Raw genomic sequence first — 24986 nt, 5'->3', positions numbered from 1 at the left:
ACGCACTCCATACCACGTGATTCGACGCAAATCCTTGTATTTCGGGTCACATCGATTCTGCTGTCCAAAACAAGAGAATCCAATAGACCTACGAAGCATGTAACCAGTGCAGGAATTACATGTACTCCGGAGTATTGAAGCTATTTAGAAGGTGGACTCCAGCTTACAGTCCCGCATTGCTCATTGGCTCGGACTTACGTTCGCCGTCTCTTCCGAGCATGGGGAACACGTGACCGGCCAGGCAACATTCAGGCATGAAGCATGTATCGGTGATATGTAGAGTATAATGTATATACATCCCTGTAATATAAATGGCACGGCATTAAGCAATTCATACATGTAATAGGGCAGATTACTCAGATACCCTTAAGGAACTTTGAATTGTTATCCTAGTCTACAGATATAGCAGGTCTATATGCAGCCCCTTCGGGGTTATATATTTATATATTCCCGCTGGCTCTTTTGCTCTGTTCCTCAGTTCTACTACTTATTGCCTATTAGCGAAATCTTTTAAGGTACTGCCTCGCTATAATTTACGGGAATGAGGGGTTAACAAAAATAAAACCAATATTCTGCTCATCATGTCTATCTGACTATCAGTATAGTGCTGTTGCCATATCTATATATCTATAGCTTCGCTGCCCTCGACTGCGAGCCCACCTCAGCATGGACGAATCTCTTCAAGAAGTCTAGAACACGCTCGTCTCCATTTGTACTCTTCTTCCAGCACGACGATCCTCTGCGTCGCAGGATTCACCTGGGCGAAATAACCGTGCTCCATACACTGGGTGGGGCTGAAAGTACGAAGCCCGGTATCGCGATCCATTGTGATCATTCCAGAAGTAGATGGCAGCAGTTGGAAAGTCACTTTTGACTAGAACCTCGCCTGACTTGCTTGGCTCGCAGCTCTTCGTGCGACTTTGGGGCGAGACCTGAGATCAAGATCCATCTGCACCATAATCTTTGTAGTGTTAGCAGGTCTTTCTGACATGGGCAGCAGAGGTATTACCAATGTGAAGGTCGACAAACAAAGACTTTGGCGTTGGATTTTTCCATAGGCCCAGCAACTGCGCACAGGTCGTAGGGCAGCGAAACTCGTAATTCTGTGGGAAAAACGCAACTTGAGGGAGTCAAGGACCAGGAGCTGGGCGATATCGTACAAACATGTTGCCTGAGAATGAAGCGCTGCTCGCCACTGTTATAGCAAGGGAATTTCCGCAACGTTCACATAGTCGATGTTGTCCGCAAGCGCCTCCACACGCTGACCAGCGGTGTTAAACAGCTTATCCCACACCAGGGTTTGTTTGCCGTAGTTTTGGCTGTGCTTCCAGCCCCTGCGATGGTGAAGATCATGGTCCTCGATCAGGAGGTACATCTTGCACAGCCTTAGTAGCCACGACCATGGGTTGACTGCCCCGGCATACATCCGTAGGCCGCTATGGCCCAGGATCTCGGTGAATACCACATACGCCTGGCAAACCCACCACTCGTAGAAGCCCATGGGAAATCCCATTAGCCTCATCGAACCGTATGCAAGAAGGGGCGTGCCGATGATATCCACAAACTCCTGCACCGTGTCCGCATAGGCGGTTAACAGAGGATTGGGGTGCTTAGTTAGGTGGTGGGTGCGGTGGAATTTCCATAGGTTTTCCGTCTCATGCGCGGAGCGGTGCAGGATATAGTACCAGAAGTCAATCATGAGGGCGTACATGCCGGTCTCGAAGATAAGCCATCCCCATCGGATCGAGGCTGGGCCTTCATCGGGGCGGTAGGCGAGGAAAACGGTGTACATTGGACGGAGCACAATCACGGATATGAGCGTCTGCACAGTCTTGCCGACACCGACGTCGGGTACGCCGTCGCGAGGATGCTTGTCCCCGTCGAGGAATCCGATCTTGTGTCCGACGCGGCGGAGAACATGTGTTTCGTGAACGGTGTTGAACTGGAAGGCGAAATAGTAGTAGAAAAACGCGAGCCATGGCGAAGGGTAACCGAAGAAGTAGATATAGAGTTGGTGAAGGACGAGCGGGAGCGCAGCGTGAGCAAGGACCCAAACATGGAACTGCAGCTCTGGTGCATAAGGGATCTTGTCGGTCTTTTGATAAACTGGGACACCCTGGTCAAGTTCGACATGGTGCACGTTCAGGAACTCGAGGAGCCAGTGGCCTCCTCCCCACCGCGAGCGATCCCACAGACGCCAGGTGGACGTCATGGAATCCTTTGGGTTGCGCATCGGGATAGCCATCGTAAGCAGGATCGTAGTGGTATGGGAAGAGGTATGTCACCCCGCAGCCCAGAAAGCTTTATATTCATCGCCCACTGGAGCACATGGGAAAGGTACGTCAAGCCAGTAATTGTTGGGACCGAGGCGTGGGCACGTAAATCACTCTTGATTAGTGATCTATGATCTCTGGCCAACGAAACCCTAAGTAAAAGAAGGAAAAGCATATGAAGGCTGATTGACATGACGAGAGGTCCACATATATTGTTCATATCCGGTATGTGTTGCGAGCGGGTGTGCAATCAATCCGGCAATAGATAGGGGGAGGGTGGGTCTCACCCCAATCACCGGGACTTCTGCCTGGTCCTCTTTTATGGGAGATGCTCCTTATTTCCCAGAGACTTCTTTGTATGCAGAACCACTTCAGGACGTTGGGGTTGAGAGATTGTCACATACCTAGGCTGTTTGGATCTTGTTGTCACATATCTCGGCAGTGAAATTAACATCAGCCTAATATTGCACCACGATTCCTCAGTAATTTCCCCACGTACCACCAATTGTCGTATGGCATCTGCGACCGCTCGGCCTTGCAGGACTTTGGCCAGTATATACCCCACGGGGATCATAATAGACATGTCCTTGTTGTCAACCTACTAGGAGGAACAAAGTCAACGCCAGGGCAGTGTTTTATCATGGTTTGCGAATACTACCTGAACTTGAAGTTGAGGGTTCTAGCTTAGAGTGCACGGTAGCTATAAGATAGTGAGTTCTCGTTCTTGCTAGTCTTCTACTTGCATATGATAAAGGCGCCTGTTATAAGCCGCCATGTCTTAACGTAAATCCCGGGCGGTAGGTGCGTCCCGGGCGGAAGGTAGTTTTTGCACCCGCATCAACGCGTTTCTTAATCTTAACTTTTAATAATTATCATGCCACGAAAAGCGCGTCAAATAAATCAAAATTTGGTTGAGCAAGAGGGCCGGATCAAATACATGATTCAAGACCTTAAAAATAGAAGATTTTAAAAAATTACGCCCGCGGCACATATCTATAATATTCATCTAAATACACTCCGAGGAAGACTTAATAACCAATATTCTTAAGCAGAACTCTATAATTATTAATATAGGCTATCCCTATGTTAAGAAAAGAGCTTAATAGACTGGATAGTATTACTAAATATTTATAAAGCAGCCCCGAGGCCCTCGTGTATTTATAAGATGGCCTAACTTATTCTAGACAAATCCTCAATCCTATCCCGACTAATTAGAAAGAACTGGGTAACAGAATTTACCAAGAGACACCCTGAAATTAAAACCAGGTTTACTTGAAAGATTAATCGTTTAAGAGTACTCTGTAAAGATCATAAAATAATTTACCTATTTTTTAATAAGATATAAAGAGTTAAAGTCGAGTACAGTATATTAGATAAAGATATCTATAACTTTAACAAAACTAGCTTCGCTATAGATCTAATTACAATAATAAAGATAGTATCTCAAGCAGAAATACCAGGCAAGCCATGGCTTGTATAGCCAGGAAATCAGGAGTAGGTTATAATAATTAAATACATTAATTCAAGCGGGTGGTCGATTCCGTTAATAATTATTTTTAAAGAAAAGCACTATATTAAAGGTTAGTTTAAAGAACTATCTATTCCACCTATATAAAGAATTAAAGTTAGTGATAATAGATAGATAATAGATATTATTAGGCTTCGCTGGCTTTAAAAATACTTTATTCCAGCTATACAAAAGCGGCAGAGGGGGGGGTATATACTTCTTATTTTAGATAGCTATAAAAGCTACCTAACTCCTACTTTTAATCTTATATATAAGAATAATTATATTATTCCTATCTACATGCCTCCCTATTCATCTCACCTTCTGCAACCTCTTAATATTGGCTGCTTTGGTCCTTTAAAAAAGGCGTACGGATCTATGATTAAGAATAAGGCACGCTGTGGATCTAATCATATCAATAAATATAATTTCTTAAAGGCGTACCCAGAAGCCTATAAGAAGGTCTTTACAACAGAGAATATTTAAAGTAGATTTAGAGTAACTAGATTACTTTCTTTCCTACCTACTACAGTACTAGATAAGTTACAGTTAAAGTTATTAACTCCTACACCCCCCCTAAGCAGAGGGACTACTTTAATTTCATCCTCTTAACTTTATACGCCTCATACAGTCTGCTAAGTATAACAGAAAGCTTCGTTAATTAAGAAGTTTCTAAAAGAGGGCTCTAAAAGTCCACCAACCCCCTCCAAACAGGTGCTGGACGAATTTATGAAGGAGTACAAGACAGCTATATATAATACTAGATTATTAGCGCGGGAGAATATAGATCTCCGCAAATTTATAGCAGATAATATAGTAAAAAAGAGTTATTCTAGATATTTAATAGCTCCTGCAGATAGCCTTTTATTTACAGAAGCCAGGGACCTTATTTCATCAAGAAATAATAAAGTTTAAGTTAGTAGGGGGGGGGTCAAGCTCTACTACTCTTCTAACTTTAGAGAGATATAGCCGCGCTCCACTAAAGTATACAAATTACAGAATACAAGATCATAAGAGAACAAGCTGTCGTGTTTCTAATTATCTTTAATTCAAAGAATTTAATTAAGAATTAATGAAGTTATTTAAATCGAAAGTTTGTATAGCAATAGGCGGGTGCAAAAACTACCTTCCGCCCGGGACGCACCTACCGCCCGGGATTTACGTTATCGAATCTCGTATTAATAAGACGATAAAACGTGAGGTGCAGCCAAGAAGGCCCGAAGCAACGCTCCCCACTCAGCCCTCGTATTCCGTGCTCAGACTTCCTGTTATATACTGGACGGCTCTTTCTCTCAGGAGAAAACTTCTTTGTAAATATGCGTCTGTGATTAAATACTCGGGGTTCTTCATCACTAGTTGAGGGCTTCAGAGATTGATATGAGCCATGGATAATTCCAAAGAGTCAGCTATTTCGTCCGTTCAACTATATATAAGGAAGACAGGGCAGGTACAGAAAGTCCACACTCGAGGTAAAGCAGCGGCTAAGCTATCTTGGAAGATTCAACTGCTAACATCACTCCAAGGACGCGATGCAGAGGTGAATAATTCCTAGCTTTATCAAATTGCTGAGCTATCAGGTCCTTACACAATGGCAGGCAGATCGACTGGGTATGTGAACCCTTGATCACCATTGCCTTTATAGTAATGTATGAAAGATATTCAGCATCAGCTTTTCCACCTTACCCTGGGTGGGAAATTGCACCTGTCTCCTTTGTCAGACAATGTCACCTCTGTCCTCGATATAGCGACAGCAGACGCAACTTGGGCCCTTGCCTTCGGTACGAAACAGACTGATAGTTAGTTTCATGCCTGAACTAACAGATAGCAGCCGAAAAAAATCCAACTGTATCCATCATAGCTAACAGCTCAACCATAATGGACAAAACGGGGTACTTTCCTAGCCCTGAAGAGCCAGGAGGTAAAGGCTGATAAGACCATCTCCCAAGGCTACCAGCAAATATTACCCCCGACACCACCGATGCAAACAAACCCTGGCCATACAGCCAGAGGTTCGACTACATCCACTGCCGCCAAAATCACCGCAGAGTCGAGGAACGCGGCCTTTTCGCCCAATCTCTTGAGTTTCTTAATGCCGGGGGATGGCTTGAAATGCAGGAACTCGGCAACCCTCCCACCTGCGATGACGGCACCCTCACAGAGGACAATCCACTCTCCAAGTGGGGCAGATTACTGGTCGAGGTGTCAGAGAAGATGAATCGTCCAACAGATAATCCCACAAAGTATGAAGCCTGGATGAAGGAAGCAGGCTTCATCAATTGTCAGACTGTCGTGCATAAATGGCCAACTAACCCGTGGCCCGAGGATGAGGAGGGGAAACTAAAGGGGCAGTGGAACTCGTACAATGTTCTCCAGCGGTTTGAAGAGTTTTCGACTGCGCTGATGGTCAAGGGTCTAGGGTGGAATCCTGAGGATGCAAGAGTCTTCCTTGTTTCTGTGCGCGAGCAGTTGCAAAATCCAGATGTTCATGCGTACTGGCCTGTGTGAGTACCAGTTCACTCTTTGAGTCTCGCATACTAATGCAGCGTAGATACTTTGTTTACGGTCAAAAGCCACCGACTGGCTAAATCGATGAGATGGTCTGTTTAAGGAGATCTGCGGACTTTGAACACTGTGGCACATGATAACTAGTATAAAAGAATGTACCGAGATGCGGGCTTAGACCAAGTGACTTCGTCCATAGAGTATTCTATTTGATAATACTATTCAACAGCATCTTCGAGCCCCAGTCCATCAACGAGTCTAGCAATACGGGCACATGCCTCGTCCATGTCCTCTTCTGGAATCAGACTATAGCTGGCGCGAATGTGACACCCCTTCTCGTTGCCTGGCATAAAGGCGACGCCGGGAATTGCCAGGATGCCGTTCCCCAATTTCTGTTTACCCAGTAGTTCGAAACTGTCTCGTCCTGCCGGAAGGCGCAGAGTCAACCAGAGGAACATCCCAGCGGTTGGGACATGCCATGTCGCTCTTCCTATGAGATGGCGCTCCGCTGCGGCAATGAAGAGATCTCTTCTGCGTCGGTAGACGTCTGCTACCTGGGTACAGTGCTTAAGAAATCCCGAATGGCCCCAATGTCGAAGCAGTGAAAGAGCTAGAAGCTGGGTAGTCGATGAAGGTTGAAGACTGATCAATTAGCCGATGTTGACTTGCAGCCTTGCAGCATCGGCGCTCAACATACTTGATATTCTCTGTGATTCGGCAGACTTTCTCAATTACAGCGACTGGAGCCGTAAGGACACCGACACGCAGACCTGCACTGACAATCTTGCTCAGGGAGTCGAATCGGATTACACGCCCTGTCTCTCCGTTTGCCTCTTGCTCGAGTGCAAGATAACTCCTAGTTCTTTTAGATGGTATTTCCTCAAAGTCGATAAAGTAATATGCGTCGTCCTCCAAGATCATGAAGTTAAAACGTTTAGCGAGTCGGAGTCTACAGTTTATGAGCAATTCCTCGGCAATGGTGTAGCAGCTTACTCACATTTCCAGTTTGCGTAACTCGGTGCATGACTGGCCGGTTGGATTCGACCCTGTCGGCGTTGTATATAGAACCTTGGGCCTTCGGCAATCAGATGGCCATTCCACCAGGGTTTGCTCGAGTCCAGCTGGATCCAGTCCCTGAGCATCAGAATGAACTTGTATGAGTTCCTGCCCATCTGCCCGTGCCATCCCAAGGATACCTCTGGCGGGAGAGTTAGCAGGATCCCACTTCAGAAGCTCGGTGAACCCACGGATATGCCGGTCTGGGGGTTATTAGCACATTTGATTTCGATCATCCACGACTTCAACATACGTTTCAACTAAAATAGGATCTCCGGGGTCTGTGAAAACCTGAAGAGCCCGATTGATAAGCTCCTGACTCCCGTTGCCAATGCAGCAACCCCAGCCACTGGGTTCGCCAACACCATGCACTCGCCTCTGGAGGCTCTCAAACCACTACAGCAATCAGCCCTGCACAAGAAGGTGGCTAGGAGAGCATACCTTGATAAGTTCGCCATTCCCCGCGGGAAGACCATACTGTAAACCAACGTTGAGATCGGCTTCGTCAAGCACGATCTTCGTCCCTATAGGGCCTTTCAGGGTAATAGCAATTTCAGCAAATGGAAATGTCCCTGGGTTGGGCTTTCCAGCAACAAGAGAAATCGTCCCCGGTTGTGACTCCAGAGGGAGGAGACTGCGGACTGTACAGACTTCAACACAGGGTCAATTATGTCGTTTGATGCATGGTGACTTACTAGCTCCAGGCTCCCATTTTTCTATACGGGTTGAGAATAGTGGTGTAGGGTCCACTTGCGAACATTCAGGCCCGATTGACCCCATTGTACAGTATGTTGAATGATTTAGGTGGGAGTTAAGCGAAGTGTACCGAGATGGAGGGGCAAATAAATGCTCATCCCCGGTCGTGGCATTGTTGCCTCAGTTATTGTCTATCTTGCCTAACGGATACGAGGGGATCCTTTCCCGTACTATTGGGTGTGACTGAACGATTCCAGGTACTAACCACACTTGTAAAGGACATTGCGCAATCTTTATCTCGTAATGTGCAAGGAAGCCTAGGCTAGACCATGTCGAATTCGTCACAGGAACTGGAATGGAGACAGAATGTAAGGCAAGATGCGAATGGCGCGATTAACACAAGATTCGAAGTCGAGTTGACATATCACAGCTTGCCAAGTGAAGAGAAGGCGTTTTCCCTCGTATAATGTCCCGTCTCTTGGTGCACTGCGGAAAGAGCACAATCGGCTCGTCATGGGCGATTTAGGTTTATACCCAGAGTACAACAGGGTAAGCTCAGCTCAAGCTGACACTGCTCGTATATATCGAGTCTTCCGTGTCTCAGCTGGGCAAGTTGACGTATGAAGTATATAGCCAAGGGTGTGTCATTGTAGATCACCTCTCTCGCACTCGCATATCTGAAAATACGATTAATGGTACTTGAGTGACTCCATTGCTGTATTTTTAACATACGCATCCGATACAAGAGTATTCGAACGGAGTAGACTGCTAACTGCAATTCACGCAACAGCTATTCTGGGTGCGGTATAACAACCAATCGCTTCGGTTTGACTTCCTCAGATTCCCAGGTAGACTGCACATCACTCAGTGGTATACTCAAGATCTCAAACGGCCGCTCCATCTTCGTGATAAGCCCAATCAAACTTTCCATCTCATTCTTCAAGTCTTGCTTGGTGAAGCTTCCCATCCCCGAGCCCCTAATACAAATCGGCTTCGAGCAGATCAAGTGAGGCGGCAACAGTTTGAGCATATGAGTCTCCTCCGCGGCGAGTCCACCAACCTGAATATACTGGAGCTCAGTTCCGGGCTCTGCCTCCGCTGTTTCGAGAAGTCTGGCAGCAGTAGGCCCGCCCACGTAGTCCAGAATTATGTGCAGCGGTCCAATATCAGGAGGCAGAACGAACGGTGTAGTTAAAAGAACGCGGTCATCTAGTCCTTTCACCCCTGCAAGGGTTTCCTGGTTTCGTGATATCCCAATGATCCGCCGTGCTCCTAGATAGCGTGCCACGATAGCAGCTGCCCGGCCGCTTGCGCTTGTTGCGCCGACAATCACGACAGTACGTCCCCGGCAGCCGCCGTTTGCTCGACATCGAAGCGCCATCCAGCTGCTTGACACCGGGTTGACGAGTCCTGCGACAGTCGTTGGGTCGGTGCCCTCAGGCAGTTTCACTACCTGGTTTCGTTCAACGTTCGCCCGCTCAGCAAGAAGGGGTGCTGCTAGCGGTGTAATATAGTATAAGTCGCCGGTAGCTTCATCTTGTCCGACGCCGTCGATGCTGGGATCGAAGGGGAGAGCGGCATTGCGCGCTGTTGGGTGGAGGCCTGCCGCTCGAAGCCGTACGACTGGTGGTATTCCTATAGAGAGAACCTTGAGCTGCAGCTGGGTTGGTGAAGGTGCTGGTGGATTTGGGACTGAAATATATTCCGGTGGTGCAGTCCACGAGGTGACCCTTACGGCGTTCATGAGGCTGTTGGGTGCCGCGAGAGAGATTCAATTTGCGTACCTAGAATGGATGGAGACGAAAAGTGATCCCAGGTTGAAAGGCACCATTATACAGGAGGTCTAACAATTACAAATTTGGCTTACGAAGGGCGTGTCATGTAAGCCTCGTATGGATACGCCATGAGCAGAATTGTGTTTCGTTTCGTCGGATAGGGATTTACGAAGTGCAGTAGAAACGTAGAGTAGCTCTTTCAGCATCCCAGGTTGGTTCCCCAGATGTCGAGCTGACGGTTTGTTCATCAGGGTTGCATCACGGCTGAATACGAGACTTGCTAGCCACTTGAGGCAACACACCACTTGCGAGTGAGGGGATGGCGTCCTGGCAAAAATGAATACCCCTGTCTCTTCGGACAGGAAATGCAGTCGCCTACCGGCGATGCAAGATGGCACAAAAATGGAGATATTGCGCGAGCTCAGAATAGAAATACGAGCCTGGTCTGAGGGCCTAGCCTGGGCATGAATGACAAGGCTTTTGTTCCCTTGCACTAATGGTCCAAGACCCAGCTTATTTGGCGTATTGTTTACAGATTATCCTGTCCACGATTACTATCGAGAGCATTCGCAGTATAGTGTGATACATATCCATTTGGAATGAATAACTAGCGAATAAGCTCCTGCTAATTCTCGCGAAGTCCAAAGTCCCCAGCCAGCCCGTGGCCCTCGTCCTTGATAGGCATCGCAACATAAGATGTCGTATACACACCCTTCTTCTCCGAATACGAGAAAGAAGCATACGTTTGCCCATAGTTGTCCACGTCCTTACTGTAAAGCAATTAGTCCGTACCATTCAACAACCGGGAAGAGCAAAGAAGACTCACAAGATGGACTGCATCGTCTTCCTGTACCTACCACTATGCCCCCACTCATTATCCAATTTCTTGAGAACACTTTCGAAATTTCGCTCAGCAACCTCGGAACTGTCGGTATACTGGAAGAGCGGAACATATATCTTGGTATCGGGGACTGCCTTTCCAGGCGTGACCTCAACGGTGTACTGAATGCCAGAGTATCCTGTACGGTTAATACGCTCCGGCTTCGACCAGGATTCATCAGTTGTGTTGAGGCCGTCGGGTTCGTTGATTAACAGTGGCCAGATTGTCTTCAAGATTTCAACCCTCTTGAGGGACGTCTCGTCAGTGAGACGGCCACCAAGGGTTAAGACGTCGCGGACAACGGCGAACGAGTTCCCGCTTGTGTGGATGTAGCATTTGACGCGTGCGTCTTTGTGTTTTGTTGGGTCGACACAGTCGATTCCTACCAAAGGAAGCATGGCGTCGTGTTTACAGGTAGATATATATCTAGTTTATCTTGATCAGTATGTCATGCAGGTTGAATATTGCACTCGCCACGGGGTAAACGCACGATGCAATCAAATCCAACGCTGGGGTGAGCTCAGATCCCAATGGCTTCAGAGACCTGAGGGTCTCCAGGATGATATCCCCAAATGGACGCCCCGTAGCAATGCCCTTCCGCACCCCGGGGATATAAAACTTCAACGTTTTTTTCGGGCCGTCGAAATCGAAACCAACAGAGCTGGGAGGTATGGCAATTCCGGGTGGCATTTTTGCCAAGGCAGTCTCATTCTCCTCCGGGGTGAGGTACAGTGCGTCCATGAGGCCGTTCATCCACTGGGTATCTGCCCCGACAACTCCTGCTAGACGGTGCAGTAGCTCGCGCGACTGTTTCTCTGCGAAGGGATCAGGCCCTGTTCGCTCTGCTGGGCTGACGACATCAAAATCGAATCGCACTTTAGCTTGTCCGGACGAAACGAGGTTGATGCTAGGATCGAAAGGCGAGCCCACGAGCGAGGAGGGAGTGGTATATGGACCGTGCGGTTCTCCTGGCAGGGGGCCGAGATTGGGTGCAACATGCTCATCGATGAACTTAAGATGGGCCTGTTGATCGGCCGCTGAATATGTCTTCGCGGCCTCAAATAGTGGTGCGAGCACGGAACGCAGGTGGCGAGACCAGTACTCTGTTGCCCTCGGTTGCGATGTTTCTGATGGAGAGGTAGAATTGTCGACAGTCATTTTTACGAGTAAGACAAAGAGAAGCACTTTATCGTGTAGTATACTAGGGGGGTGTCTATTCCACTAGAATATATATTCGGGCTCGGAAGTCCAGGGTGATCAACTTGGTCACTTCAATGGCAGTATAAAAATACGGACAGCAATACCGAGCAGATACAAAAAAGGTCAAACGATCATTAAGCTACAGCCTCGTATTCGAGGCAGATTCAGCTGTCTTGCCTCTGCATATCTTGGGGGTGTCAACCGATGCAACCTGGGACGGATGGCCGCACTGCAGGCAGGCCAGCGACAGGGATATTCCATCCAATAGATCGAATACACCAAATGGGCCAATGTATGCAGTGCTTGAGTGGCTTGACATTAAACCTTCGTATTCTCGTGTCAGACCTGGACAACAAGATCTCACCATTTTATCCGTACGCCTGGGCATAAGCTCGTATCCCAAAAGGAGCAAACAATCAAGATTCTGAGTCAAGGGCGTCTTAGCTGGAGTGGTCAGAAAAGGTGCAAGGCTTCTAGATCAAGGTCGATATCCTACGCAACGATTTGAAGGTCGTCAGGCCCCCCAAGCTGAACTTCCAACTGCTATCCTCGTCTTGCATTACTGACTTCGTTTCAGGTTTCAGCGCGTATATCGGCTTTCCGAACTGCGTGGCTATATATTAAACCTCTATACAGAGGACCAATTTCGCGTGCACCGTCTAGTCCAATATTCAGACAGGGAAATGGCGCCGTCCAAGACAGATTATGAAGCTCCGGCTGTGATCATCTCTCCGAAGGGCTATCCATTCGACAATATTGTTGACGCCTTGCGGTATGCAGCAGCACATACAACAGAAGGCATTGTTGCCTATCAGCAAAGCGGCATCAACGAGTCTGCTCCGAGGACTCTATCCTACAAGGACCTGCTACACCAGGCAGAGCAAAACGCGTCTGTCCTGTCTCAACAAGGAGTATGTCGCCCAAAATCAGTTGTCATTATTCACTTTGAAGATACCTTGGACAGCATTGTGTGGTACTGGTCTGTCCTACTCACTGGAGCCATACCAGCCGTCACAGGGCCAGGGATGTTCAGCCAAAACCCTGCAGACCGGCAGAAGCATCTCCAACATCTTTACAACACATTTGGCGGCCCAATCTGTCTCACGCGATCCTCCTTGCTAGCACCCTTTCTAGAGCAAACAGGGCAGAAGCGAATTGATGCTAGAACAGTTGAAGATATATTCGCAAAAGCAGGAGCTGACTTGGACTTGCCTCCAACAACACCGCACCCATCGCCAAATGATGTCCTAGCCCTCATGTTAACATCGGGGAGTAGCGGGAATGCAAAGGCTGTGCCTCTGACCCATTTCCAGCTTCTTTCAGCCTTCCGGGGAAAATCAGCGGTTGCCAGCCTTCGCTTCCCTAAAAGTCCATTCCTCTCATGGGTGCACATGGACCACGTTGCGAACCTTGTGCACTGCCATATTTTTGCCATTGTCTCTGGCGTCTCTCAAATCCAAGTCCCTGCTACAGATATCCTCGTTGACCCGGCCAACCTGCTGAATCTCATCAGCCGACATCGAGTATCCCGCACCTTTGCGCCGAACTTCCTCTGTGCAAAGCTTCGACGGCAGCTAGAGGCTGGTAAAACTGATACCCTGGATGCTTGTCTCAACCTGGAAACACTATACCTGGACACTGGTGGAGAGGCTAACATCACCGAGGTCTGCGTGGCGCTGCAACAGCTGCTGGGCAAATATGGTGTCCCTGACGATGTATTCAAGCCCTCGTTTGGCATGACAGAGACAGTGGCAGGGTGCATTTTTAATTCCCATTGCCCAAGTTATGACAGCAGTGAGCACCTTGAGTTTGCAGCGTTGGGGACCCCAATGCCGGGCGTACAGATGCGCGTCACCCGTCTTGATGGCAGCGGTGCTCAGGCAAGTCCTGGTGAGCGCGGCAGTCTGGAAGTCACAGGCGATGCCATTTTCAAGGGCTACTACAACAATCCCATCGCAACGGCAGATGCATTCACCGAAGATGGATGGTTCCGCACAGGCGATCTGGCCTACATTGACGGGGACGCATATCTGCATCTGGATGGCCGGACGAAGGAAATTGTTAACATTAATGGTGTCAAGTATCTGCCTCATGAACTCGATGCGGCTCTTGAGCAGGCAGGGATTGTAGGAGCCACCTCAAGTTACTTTTGCTGCTTTGGGACTCGCGATGCCTCCATGGATACTGAGGTCGTGGCTGTGCTGTATCTCCCATCGTACGAGGAAGACGACGACGAGGCGCGGTTTGAAACGCAGAGTAATATCATCCGCGTTGTCAGTATGCACACCAGATCCAAACCGAGGGTTGTCCCACTGCACTTGACAGATATGCCAAAGAGTACATTGGGGAAGCTCTCACGGGCGAAACTCAAGGCATCGCTAGAGGCCGGCACATTCGTCAAACATCAACTCCTCAATGACAGCGCCATAAAACGATATCGACAGAAGACCCGAGGCGAGCCAGAGACCACCGAGGAAACCACCATTCTCAGCATCATCCGAGAGCAGCTGGAACTTCCATCCGACGATGACTTCGGGGTTAACGACTCCGTTCTCGCTACTGGAGCTACATCAATGGACCTCGTCGCCATCATGCAACGCATCAACAAGCGCCTCGAGCTCGTCGCAAACCCCCTGCGCCTCACAGACACCCTCAGCCAGCCTACAGCCAGAGGCCTAGCAGCACGCATTGCCTCCACGGCATCCCAAGTAGCGCACGTATACGACCCCGTCGTAACCCTCCAACCCCACGGCCACAAGACTCCCCTCTGGCTTGTGCATCCAGGAGTCGGCGAAGTGCTTGTCTTCGTTAATCTAGCACACCTCGTAACCGACCGCCCTGTCCACGCCTTTCGCGCAAAAGGCTTCAACGCCGCACAGGGCGAAACTCCCTTTGCGAACCTCGAGGATCTCTTGACAACATACCACGCCGCAATCAAACAACGACAGCCTCATGGTCCGTACGCGATAGCGGGGTACTCTTTCGGCGGGATGGTTGCGTTCGAGGTGACAAAAATGCTTGAACGCGGGGGTGACGAAGTGCGATACTGCGGCAGCTGGAATCTCCCGCCGCATATCAAGTTCCGGATGCGCGAGCTGTTCTGGGATGAGTGCGTTATTCATCTGTTCTACTTTGTGGGCTTGATGGATGAGGAGACTGCGTATAAGCATAAAGCGACCCTTTGTGCTTTTGAGCGGGATGGTCGTCGGCTTGATGCGATTCGCTACCTGAGGCAGTACTGTGATGCCGCACGGTGGGCGGAGTTGGGTCTGTCGGAGGAGTATTATTTGCTTTGGGTTGGTCTTGCCAGTAATATGCAGAGTAATGCGGTTGACTATGAGCCTGAGGGCACTGTCAAGTGTATGGATATATTTGTGGCAGATCCGCTGAGCCATGTTGCGAAGGATAGGAAGGACTGGGTCGAGGGTCGGCTAGCAGCCTGGACGGAGTTTGTTAGAGAAGACTTGCAGTTCCACGATGTGCAAGGGGCACACTATACAATGTTGAATAAGGAGTATGTGGTTGGATTTGCGGACACATTGAGGAGCGTACTGAGGGACAGGGGGCTCTAGCATGACTACTTGCAGCAAAACCTTTGAATTTTGTTCTCAGGAGTACCAAAACCGATTATTAAGAGCTTCTACGGATATTGAAGCCTTCATTTGATGCAAAGATGGGCTTTAGGCCCAGGAGATGTCCACCTACTACCTCTCAGTGGCCCTCTCAGCGGCGGTCCTTTAGCAGTAGGTCGACTCTATCGAACGAAGCCATGGAGTTGAATATGAATGAGAAAGGAAGAAAAGAGTAGGCATTGATTGATACGCTCGCTAGAAAGTCTGTGACAATAAGGGCAACAGAAAGTTGCTGTAGGCAACGTAGGCATCTAGAGAGATGTTGCGCCGCCAGTCACTGTTGCGTAGCCAGGGTATGGTTCGATGCTGCCAACGGGAGAAATGCCTTGATTTATAATAGCTGGGTTATTCTCTCTGTGTCAAATGGAACGGGATGTGAAGGTTGCAGTAATTATAATTCAGCCACAGATTGGCAGTTGATGTCTTATTCCCTGGATAACTAACGCAGCCCATGTGGCCCACCAAGAGATCTATTATACTGCATCCAGACTTCAGTCCCACGAACACGCACGGAAGCCCATACTTGGTATTCCAGCTCCTCCATCGTTGTTGCTGGCGTAGGAAGTCGCCATTTTAGCGCATCTTACATGATTGCTGCGTAATCGACCTGCGTTTGCGTCAAGGCTTCAAGCTCCCTTGGAAACTCTGCCCATCTCGCTACTCCTCCTGCAAAGCCGCATGAAGGTATCTCAACCATGAACGTGAATGTGGCCGCCGATTCCTTGAACTTTGAGACCTCTGCCCTAGACCCTGCCTCCTGGTCAAGACTCAGGCGCTCCTGCGATGCTTGCCTGACCTCCAAGGTGAAATGCAGCCAGGACATCCCTTCCTGCGGTCGCTGCAGACGCCTATCAGCTCCTTGTCGATACAGCCCCTTGCGGGCTGTAGGACGCCCTCGTAAGCGGCCATGCACGACTAGCACAAATGAGTCTTCCAGGGCCTACGAGGAACGATCCGCGAGATCCCGCGGAGCGCCAAACGGAGAGGGCCAGCGAACACTGATTAGTCTGGACCAAGGTCATCAGATTCTCCCCAGCGACGGTTCATTCGGTGACTCGGGTAGCGTGAATACCAATACAGCTGGACAGGTCGAGTTTACAATGCCTGGTCTGTGGAACCCCGCGGACGAGCTTCCTAGCTTTATAGGCGGATTCTCCCCTGTTATGCAAGCACACGATCTTTCTTACTTCCTTGACCAAGATGTCGATCTCTCATCGTCTCTTGCTGCGCCTGTGCAACCGATTCAATTCCAACCTGATATCATCTCGACCTTGGAGACGACATCGACTACTCAACCTCAACCCCAGACCAGACCCAAGACCGACTGCCGCTCGAAATGCTTCGCAGCCCTCCTCCAGCAGATGCTTTCGCTTCGAGAGTCTCTCCCCGAGACCAGCCAGCAATACGTCGACGAGGTTCTACACATGATGCGGGAGATGAGTATGCACCAGAGCCAGATACGGAACTGTGCCAAATGTTCGGGCAACCGGTCGAGCCTTCTCCTTCTCGCCGCTGTGACTGAACGCATTGTGCAGATGCTAGACCACATATTCGATAGAAAAGCTCAAGAAGATGCACAAACCAGCCCCCGGCCGAGCCACATCACCCTTCATGTGGGCTGCGTCAAGCTGGATGACGAAACAAGAGACCCCTTTCTTAAGACTCTTCTCGCGCTGCGTCTCAAGAAGCTCGCGGCCGCAATGGAAGAACTGCAACGGTCAATTGTGAGCCGACCAACTGATCCTATCTATCTTGCTAGCCAGCTTGTGCTTGATCACTCCGTCCAGCGAGTTGGTTATTTGCGAGGACAGATACAGCTTTGGAGAGGTTGATCAAGCTACCTCAACCGAGCTTGAATCATTACATTTCCTGAATCTAGTGATACAAGATGATCTTGGCTTGACGATGAAGATCCTATCACTATACTTCTTTACAGAACGTAGGTACATAGATCAACGCACATCGCAGCACTCTTTTTCCCCATCTCACGACTGGTTCGTCCCTGTTCACCTCTCACTCCTCCTGATATGCATCATACTTGAACTGGCTACCCGGATGGTCATCTCGCAGGCGTGACTGGCCAGGGCCGTATATCCGCTCTCGTGCAGTCAGTTGCTCGTCCTCCTCAGCCGGCTCCGGATACACACCGCGCCTGCGCAGCTCGGGGATCAAGAACTCGACAACATCCCCGAAGCTCCCCGGTGAAGTGACGTGGATGAGGTTGAAGCCATCAACGCCGGATTCCTCGGCGAATGTCTGCAGGGTATCCGCCACTGTAGTGGGAGACCCTACTACAACCGGAGCGAGTACGCCGATGGCTACTTTCTCGGTGACCGATCGTAGCGTCGATCCCGAGGCATCTGCACCTCCTGCGAGCAGGTTATACAGCTCTGATTGGACCTTGTTCTCGCTTGAAGAATGCTCGGCCTATGTGATATGATGGTTAACGGCTGTCCTTTTTTTGCTCTAGGGTAGGGGTGGTCAAGTTAGGAGGCGTACGGTAAGGACTTCGTCGTCGAGTGGAATATTGGACGCATCTACTCCCGTCTGTCCACTGAAGAGCACAAGCGCCCCGATGACCGAGGCATGCTTTCTGAATTCGTGGTACTTTGCCTGGGCTTCGTCTTCGGTCCGCCCTATAATTGGTACATATGTCACAAAGAACTTGACCGAGTCCGGGTCTCGACCTTGTGCCTTTGCGAGACTCCGGACGTTGTCAACCTTTGGCCTGAGCGCAGAAGCAGATTGGCCTGTTACAAAGACGGCCTCCGCATGCTTGGCAGCGAAGCCCGAGCCGGCTCTGCAGAATAAGTGGTGTTATGTGAGAATCCACTTTGTGAATAGAAGGGCGGGGGGTAGACTGGAGCAGGAAGTAACTGGACCGAACTCACAATGAAGTGCCCGCTTGAAACAAGAGGGGTGTTCGCTGTGGAGAAGGATCCACTATATGGCGAGTCTCGAGGTTGAAAAACTTTCCATGATGGTTGATCTGGCGGACCTTGTCAGGGTTCGCATAGGTGTCGTTGTCAACGTCTTCCTCGATGGCATCGTCTGACCAGGAGCTTTCCCACAGTCTGTATTAGGTGTAAGCCATCTCAAATCACTTAGTACTGCCTGCAGAAAGCTGAACCTACTTGTACACCACGTCCATGTACTCATCAGCTACAGCATAGCGTTGGTCATGTTCAACAGGGGAGTCCAGCCCAATTGCTTTAAAGGCGCCCTTTTTCCACGATGTCACGATGTTCCACGCGACTCGCCCTTTGGTCAGATGGTCGAGCGTTGACAAGCGTTTTGCTAGGAGAAATGGTGGCTCGAAGGATGTTGACGCCGTGACGCCAAAGGTCAAGTTCTTGGTTACTGCTGCCATTGCCGATATAGGCTATCAGGGTGCACGAATCAGTGAGGTCCAGTACTGGGGTCTTGAACCTTAGGGGTCAGAACTGCACTTACAATGATTGGATCCAAAACGGGCCATTGAGCACCTCGACGGATACACTCGTCAAGGCTGCCCTGGTATGTGTCGTATCCCCCATATGTGTCGGCCAGGAAGAGCATATCAAAGCCACCGCGGTCTAGCAATTTAGCGAGATTGATCCAGTAATCCAGATTTCGTTTTGTGGCATTTTGGTCTCCTTTCCGCTTAAAGATGCAACTTGTCAGCGTTTCCTGGTGTTGATGTTGAATGAATAGGGAGAGGGGCGACTGACTGACCTTCCATTGTCCGGGGCTTAGATGGGAAACACTGAACATGTCAAACGCATTGAGATAGATTCGTTTCTTCTTCCCCTCTGTATCTGGGATCTTGTTTTCGCCCGTCGTAGGGTTAGATTGTAGCTCTGCAGGGACACTCATTTCCACTATTTTGCTGTCTGTCTGGCTGTATCTATGTCTCCTGTGCTGATCCTTGACTCTGATCCCTCCTAACAAGCCAAGTCAATTCTTTTGTACCTTGAATGTCATATGTTCTCGTCAATTTGACTATCTAGACATGGCAAGATCAACCCGCCATATTGCGTGATACGAGAGGGGAAGCATTGCACAGCTCGGGTGGATTTGGTAGCGCAGACCTAATCGAGTGAGGGCGAAGGCGTGATCGGGTCTTTTAATCGTGCGTCTGTCTAGTCTTTGTCACGGATGAGGGGGGGAGGGGGACCTTGTCCAGATCATTAGTGGAATATGGCAAGAATATTGAAAAGAGCGTGGGTTCATCGTGGGCCAGAGCACATCGCAACCATCAAGTCAGTGTCGATTGTCTGTAAGCCATGATGTCGTCCCAACTTCCAACACCACCAGAGCTTGTCGATCTTTCGGGTCCACCCAAATTCACTATTGAGGACCATGCTATTGACGAGTTCCCTGCACTCAAGGTATGTCCAGCCCCTGGCCCTGTTCGACGCGGGGAATCTGACGAGTGATGGCGGAGGGTCTAGGTCGGTGTCATTGGGGCTGGTCTCTCAGGCATCACGGCAGGAATATTATTGCCCATCAAAGTTCCAGGGATACAACTGACGATATTTGAAAAGAATGCAGATGTTGTAAGAATGGCAAGGCCATTAGGGTTTGGAAGCAAAGCAGGCTGACCGGTGATTCCCCAGGGTGGAACGTGGCTTGAGAATATCTATCCCGGCGTGAGATGTGACGTTCCGGCACATGTATATCAATCGACATTCGATCCCAACACGCAATGGTCTGAGGAATTCGCTCAAGGAAAGGAGATTCTCGAGTACTGGAGGTCAACTGCCCGGAAGCACAACACGTATCAGTATATCCAGTTCCACCGACAGGTTCAACAGCTGGTATGGGGCGAAGAGGATGCAAAGTGGACTCTTCATCTTCTGGACGTCCAGACAGGAAAGGAACTCCAGGAGCAGTTTGACTTTGTCATCTCTGCCGTTGGTCACTTTAACGCATGGAAACTGCCAGAGTACCCCGGAATCCAGGATTATCGTGGTCATCTACGACACTCTTCCCACTGGGATCCCAACTTCAACCCCAAGGACAAGAAGGTGGCTCTGATAGGCAATGGAGCCAGTGGTGTCCAGCTTCTCCCCGAGCTGCAGCAAGTAGCATCGCATGTGGATCATTACGCTCGAAACAAAACATATATTGCGCCGGCGTTGGCGGGCAAAGAAAGAAGTCGGCTCCCCGTGTACTTCTCAGAGGAGCAGAAGTCCTTCTTCCAGGACCCGGAAACGTATCTCTCCTTCCGCAAAGAGGTCGAGACCAGTTATTTCAGGAGATTCGAATCCTTCTTCAAGGATTCAGCACTGAACAAAGCCCTCAGGGATGATATTGAAAAATCCATGGCCCGTCGCCTTGAGAAGCGCCCGGATCTTCTTGACTATCTACGCCCGGACTTCTCTCCCCATTGCCGCCGTCTCACCCCAGGACCGGGGTATCTGGAGGCTCTGATGGAGGACAACGTCAGCCTGGTCCGACAGCCAATTGAAAGGTTTACAGAGACGGGTATTGTCACAACCGATGGGGTTGAGCGGAGCTATGATGCTATTATATGTGCAACTGGAGCCAACATCGACTTCTCTCCGCCCTTCCCCATCATCGCCAACAGGGTCAACTTGCAGACAGCCTGGAGGCCCGGGGGTCACTTTGGATTCCCAGCCTCCTATCTCGGCCTCGCCGCTCCCTTATTCCCGAATCTGCTGTTCCTGAACGGACCACAGGCGTCGGGGCCATCTGGGACTCAACTACACACAGTTGAAACCCAAACTACCTACGTGGCTAATGTGCTCCGCAAAGTATCCAAACAGAGAATCCGTACGATCCGGCCATCTCAGGCGGCCGTTGATGACTTTACTGCGTACTCCGAGGCCTTCTTTCCTCTCACCGTCATGACCGAGTACTGCCAGTCCTGGGCTAACGGCGGAAACCCTACAGGTCGGATTCATGGATACTGGCCCGGGAGCGCGTCTCATGTTGCGCAGGTCCGCCGCGAGCCGCGATGGGAGGATTGGGAGTATACCTATCGCTCACCGTCGGGCAATCGGTTTGCGTTCTTTGGTAATGGGTGGACTAAGAAAGAGCTTGAGGAAGAGTCGGATTTGACTCCGTACTTGAAGGTGCCGGACCAGATTGATCTCCGTGCCTATCACGAGAACTGGTTTGATATATAGAGCTACTAGACTTGGAGAATGAATGGTATATGCATGTTTGTTGAACATTAAGGAGTAATCCAGATTACCATCTCGCCTGCATGCCACGGACAAGGTGAATCCATGCTTAGAAATTGACTGGGCAGCTGCCCTGTTATCCGAAAGACCTATAGTGGAGATGTCGGCACCATCCAGGCTACACGGTGTACCAGCTCATGCAACTGAGATCCGAGGGCATGGCTCACCCGCTATCTAGCATGCCATACCCATCGATAACCCCGCTGTCGGGTGGTTTTGAGCGTCCCCCACTCCAGCTTCCTATCCCAGTTGGGTTAGACATCGGGGGGTTTCTGATTCCAAGCCTCAAGTAGGTGGCGTAATATGGTCCTGGAACCGAGCATGATCTCCCTTCAATAGGTGCAATAGCGCCACCCGGCGATTTCAAAGCATCGCTATCAATTTGGAAGGAAGGGAGAACCCGTTCCGTCAAACCTGGCCTAGAAGACGCAATTCTTGCCGTTCGGATGGCGAACACGCCTGCTCAGGACCCCAACATTCGGGAGTGTAAAAAGATAAAGAGCCTCGAGATATACAAGGAGCGCACCTAACCATGGGGTAAGTCTCAATCGCAAAACTCAATACCGAAGATACTCAAAATACTCAAGATGGGCCTCGGTGGGACACTCAGTCGAATCAAACGGATTGGCGCCACTGGCCAGCATGACAGACGCAAAGGGACGCCTTGGTATCATTGGTTTTCCAAGCATGATACCCCAGCTGAGAGGAAACTGCTCCTGAAGCTCGATCTTCTCATCATCCCTTATGCCTTTGTCGCGTACTGGGTCAAGTTTGTTGACCAGGCTAATGTCAGTAAGTCGCTATGCACACGATGAGCAAACGCTGGATGAAGGTCCTTCCCGGTAGCTGACGGTTGAACCATGACAGACAATGCATATGTTTCAGGAATGAGAGAGGATCTGAATTTCCGCGGAAACGAGCTGGTCAGTATTCAAGCAATGTATACCGCAGGCGTGGCAATAGGTGGAATCCCCTTGATCTTCCTCCTCCCGCGATTTCCTGTGAATTGGACGATTCCGGCGCTTGAATTCGGCTGGGGAGTATTTACTCTCTTGCAATATCGGACTGCTTCTTACGCCGAGATCCGGGCTTATCGATTCTTTGTTGGTGTTTTTGAGGTACGAGGCCTATCTATAATCACGAGGCAAGCCCTAACATTAGAGTCAGGCTGGCTTCTTTCCCGGGGTTAACTACGTGCTCGGCTCGTGGTATCGAGGCGATGAGCTCGGTCGACGTGGTGGCATGTTCTATACTGGCCAAATGCTTGGAAATCTCACCGCCGGGTTGCTTCAGAGCGCAGCGTCTGCTCATCTGGACGGTGTCAATGGTCTTGCAGGGTGGCGGTATAGTCCCTAAACCCCCTTACAGAAAGACCACAACTAATACCTCGCGCACAGCTGGGCATTTATACTCGATGCTATCATCACATTCCCCGTGGCCATTATCGGTTTTGCAATCTGGCCCGGCACTCCGGCAAAACCGAACAGATGGGTATTAAGTGAACAGGATATTATCTTTGCCCGAAAACGCCTTGAAGCCGCCCGAAACGACGTTGACGAGGAAGCCACAATCAAAAGCAGGACGGCCCTTCAGTTCCTGCGCGAGTATCTCTGGGACTGGAAATTCTGGGTCCTGACAATGTGGTATACGCTCTACTGTAACACCGCATCTCTCTAGTACGGCGGCTATCTTCTCTGGCTCAAGAGCCTGAACCGGTACTCTGTTCCTAGAGTAAACGAGTTAGGAACTACCTCACCAGCCATCGGTATTCTCTTAGTGCTTATCGCTAACTTTACTTCTGATCTCGCCCTCGGCCCCCTGATGACCCTTACTCTCGCACTAACCTGGAATCTAGTCTGCATGGTCATTCTAGCCATCTGGCACGTGCCCGAGGCTGCGTTGTGGTTCGCCTTCAACACCCTCTACGTCCAGGTCTCCTCGGCGGCTCTGTTTTACGGCTGGTTGAATGAGATCCTGCGGCGGGACTTGCTCGGCCGCTCTGCTACGCTGATGATATCCTACATGATCGCACAGAGCAGTACTGCAGGAACCAGTGTAGCTGTGTTCCCGACCTCTGAAGGCCCGAGGTTCCTTAAGGGCTGGACCTTTGCCGGTGCCCTGTCTGTGGTCTTTATTGTCTATACGTGGGCCGTGGTGCTGCCGTTGTCCATTAGGGACGAGAAGAAATACGCTCAGGATGACAGGGATGGCAGCGTGGAGAGTGTTGAGCGAGTCAGCGAGGGATTTGAGCCGACTGCCAAAGACAAAGGCACTGAGGCTTGATAGGATGGGTATTGCTGGTTGTTCTGGGATGGAATGGTTCGCTCTTTCCCTGGCGCATTGCCCATGTACGCGCGCCATCAGAACAAGTGGAGAGGCCGTTTTATGAGTTCGATTCGGATGGACCTTGACGAGATGAGCCCTGTGGCGTGGTTGGTGTTGGGAGGCATAAATCTGATGGCCTGGCTACATGCATTCACCCACCCTCAATAGATAATGGTAATAGGTCTTTTCCCATAGACAGTATTCCATCGTCGTAATTATTCACGCGGAGATCCATACATGTGTTGAGAAAAGGCCCAGAATCAACTTAGGACATCGACTGGAATAGAACCGTGTCCATGTAGCTACAGTAAAATCAAGAGACCTGAACTAGGTCCATAGACAGATCAAACAACCCTACGACATCCTTTATTACATCACATTACAATATCCCAACATTATCAGAAGTATGAGACTGCCTATTCCCCTCCGACCTAAGATTCCTCCTCAAAACCCCCACACGAGCCTGAATACCCTCAACAGACACTCTCGAGATCGGCCCAGCAGACCCTCTACTAAATGCATCCCTCTCATTCTCAAACTCAAACTCCCAGGCCTGCAGGGTAAACGTGATGCAGCTGAGCTTTTCCGCGATTGCGCCCACGATCTGCAGAGCGAGCAACTCGGCCTCTTCGTCGTCGAGGAGATAGCTCTGTAACCTCATGGGCCGCTTCTCGCACACGACAGCCGGTATCTGCACCTGCATTGTTGGGTCGTCGGTTGGCGTTAACGTCGGGGTCGGCGTGGCAAAGGCATAAAAAGGCCGTTGCTGTTGCTGTTGTTGTTGGTAGGAAGAGTAGCCGTGTCCATCGATTACTGGCAGTTGTTGTTGTTGACTACCGGCCCCTGAGCTGAATGGTTGCAGTTGTAGTTGGTTGCTATTGTTTAATAATTTATAGGTGACACAGGCGGCTTCACAGAACATGGTCAATTTCAAGACAGACTGGCTCAT

At 49.9% G+C, this 24986-nt stretch overlaps 11 protein-coding genes across 11 annotated transcripts; 5 read left to right on the top strand and 6 right to left on the bottom strand.

Annotated features, from left to right (window-relative positions):
* Positions 1 to 1198: 1198 nt before the first annotated feature.
* APUU_80014S (sterol desaturase family protein) lies at positions 1199 to 2245 on the bottom strand (the record flags this gene model as incomplete). The annotated part of the gene is made up of 1 exon (XM_041696248.1): positions 1199 to 2245. The coding sequence occupies one exon, from the start codon at positions 2243 to 2245 to the stop codon at positions 1199 to 1201; it is 1047 nt and encodes a 348-aa protein (XP_041561897.1).
* Positions 2246 to 5428: 3183 nt separating this feature from the next.
* On the top strand, positions 5429 to 6365 carry APUU_80013A (uncharacterized protein; the record flags this gene model as incomplete). Its single annotated transcript, XM_041696247.1, has 4 exons — positions 5429 to 5558; positions 5609 to 5669; positions 5727 to 6281; positions 6329 to 6365. 4 exons carry the CDS (start codon positions 5429 to 5431, stop codon positions 6363 to 6365), a joined length of 783 nt encoding a protein of 260 aa, XP_041561896.1.
* A 135-nt stretch (positions 6366 to 6500) lies between these two features.
* Positions 6501 to 8118, bottom strand: APUU_80012S (aminotransferase-like domain-containing protein; the record flags this gene model as incomplete). Its single annotated transcript, XM_041696245.1, has 7 exons — positions 6501 to 6924; positions 6980 to 7231; positions 7280 to 7480; positions 7530 to 7541; positions 7592 to 7734; positions 7780 to 7979; positions 8034 to 8118. The coding sequence occupies 7 exons, from the start codon at positions 8116 to 8118 to the stop codon at positions 6501 to 6503; spliced, it is 1317 nt and encodes a 438-aa protein (XP_041561895.1).
* A 706-nt stretch (positions 8119 to 8824) lies between these two features.
* Positions 8825 to 9778, bottom strand: APUU_80011S (uncharacterized protein; the record flags this gene model as incomplete). Its single annotated transcript, XM_041696244.1, has 1 exon — positions 8825 to 9778. One exon carries the CDS (start codon positions 9776 to 9778, stop codon positions 8825 to 8827), a length of 954 nt encoding a protein of 317 aa, XP_041561894.1.
* A 656-nt stretch (positions 9779 to 10434) lies between these two features.
* Positions 10435 to 11847, bottom strand: APUU_80010S (uncharacterized protein; the record flags this gene model as incomplete). The annotated part of the gene is made up of 3 exons (XM_041696243.1): positions 10435 to 10579; positions 10636 to 11115; positions 11180 to 11847. The coding sequence occupies 3 exons, from the start codon at positions 11845 to 11847 to the stop codon at positions 10435 to 10437; spliced, it is 1293 nt and encodes a 430-aa protein (XP_041561893.1).
* Positions 11848 to 12572: 725 nt separating this feature from the next.
* On the top strand, positions 12573 to 15461 carry APUU_80009A (putative NRPS-like protein biosynthetic cluster; the record flags this gene model as incomplete). Its single annotated transcript, XM_041696242.1, has 1 exon — positions 12573 to 15461. One exon carries the CDS (start codon positions 12573 to 12575, stop codon positions 15459 to 15461), a length of 2889 nt encoding a protein of 962 aa, XP_041561892.1.
* Positions 15462 to 16216: 755 nt separating this feature from the next.
* Positions 16217 to 17353, top strand: APUU_80008A (Zn(II)2Cys6 transcription factor domain-containing protein; the record flags this gene model as incomplete). The annotated part of the gene is made up of 1 exon (XM_041696241.1): positions 16217 to 17353. One exon carries the CDS (start codon positions 16217 to 16219, stop codon positions 17351 to 17353), a length of 1137 nt encoding a protein of 378 aa, XP_041561891.1.
* A 181-nt stretch (positions 17354 to 17534) lies between these two features.
* APUU_80007S (uncharacterized protein) lies at positions 17535 to 19376 on the bottom strand (the record flags this gene model as incomplete). Its single annotated transcript, XM_041696240.1, has 5 exons — positions 17535 to 17948; positions 18021 to 18321; positions 18413 to 18595; positions 18656 to 18903; positions 18975 to 19376. The coding sequence occupies 5 exons, from the start codon at positions 19374 to 19376 to the stop codon at positions 17535 to 17537; spliced, it is 1548 nt and encodes a 515-aa protein (XP_041561890.1).
* Positions 19377 to 19786: 410 nt separating this feature from the next.
* APUU_80006A (flavin-containing monooxygenase) lies at positions 19787 to 21655 on the top strand (the record flags this gene model as incomplete). Its single annotated transcript, XM_041696239.1, has 3 exons — positions 19787 to 19891; positions 19955 to 20059; positions 20120 to 21655. 3 exons carry the CDS (start codon positions 19787 to 19789, stop codon positions 21653 to 21655), a joined length of 1746 nt encoding a protein of 581 aa, XP_041561889.1.
* A 644-nt stretch (positions 21656 to 22299) lies between these two features.
* On the top strand, positions 22300 to 23995 carry SEO1_4 (MFS transporter (Seo1); the record flags this gene model as incomplete). The annotated part of the gene is made up of 5 exons (XM_041696238.1): positions 22300 to 22504; positions 22580 to 22830; positions 22880 to 23055; positions 23110 to 23341; positions 23390 to 23995. 5 exons carry the CDS (start codon positions 22300 to 22302, stop codon positions 23993 to 23995), a joined length of 1470 nt encoding a protein of 489 aa, XP_041561888.1.
* Positions 23996 to 24416: 421 nt separating this feature from the next.
* Positions 24417 to 24986, bottom strand: APUU_80004S (uncharacterized protein; the record flags this gene model as incomplete). The annotated part of the gene is made up of 1 exon (XM_041696237.1): positions 24417 to 24986. The coding sequence occupies one exon, from the start codon at positions 24984 to 24986 to the stop codon at positions 24417 to 24419; it is 570 nt and encodes a 189-aa protein (XP_041561887.1).

Source organism: Aspergillus puulaauensis, chromosome 8 (assembly GCF_016861865.1).
Source record: "Aspergillus puulaauensis MK2 DNA, chromosome 8, nearly complete sequence".
NCBI classification, from domain to species: domain Eukaryota; kingdom Fungi; phylum Ascomycota; class Eurotiomycetes; order Eurotiales; family Aspergillaceae; genus Aspergillus; species Aspergillus puulaauensis.
The sequence above is the reverse complement of the archived record's forward strand: the minus strand, read 5'-3'. Positions and strand labels throughout refer to the sequence as shown.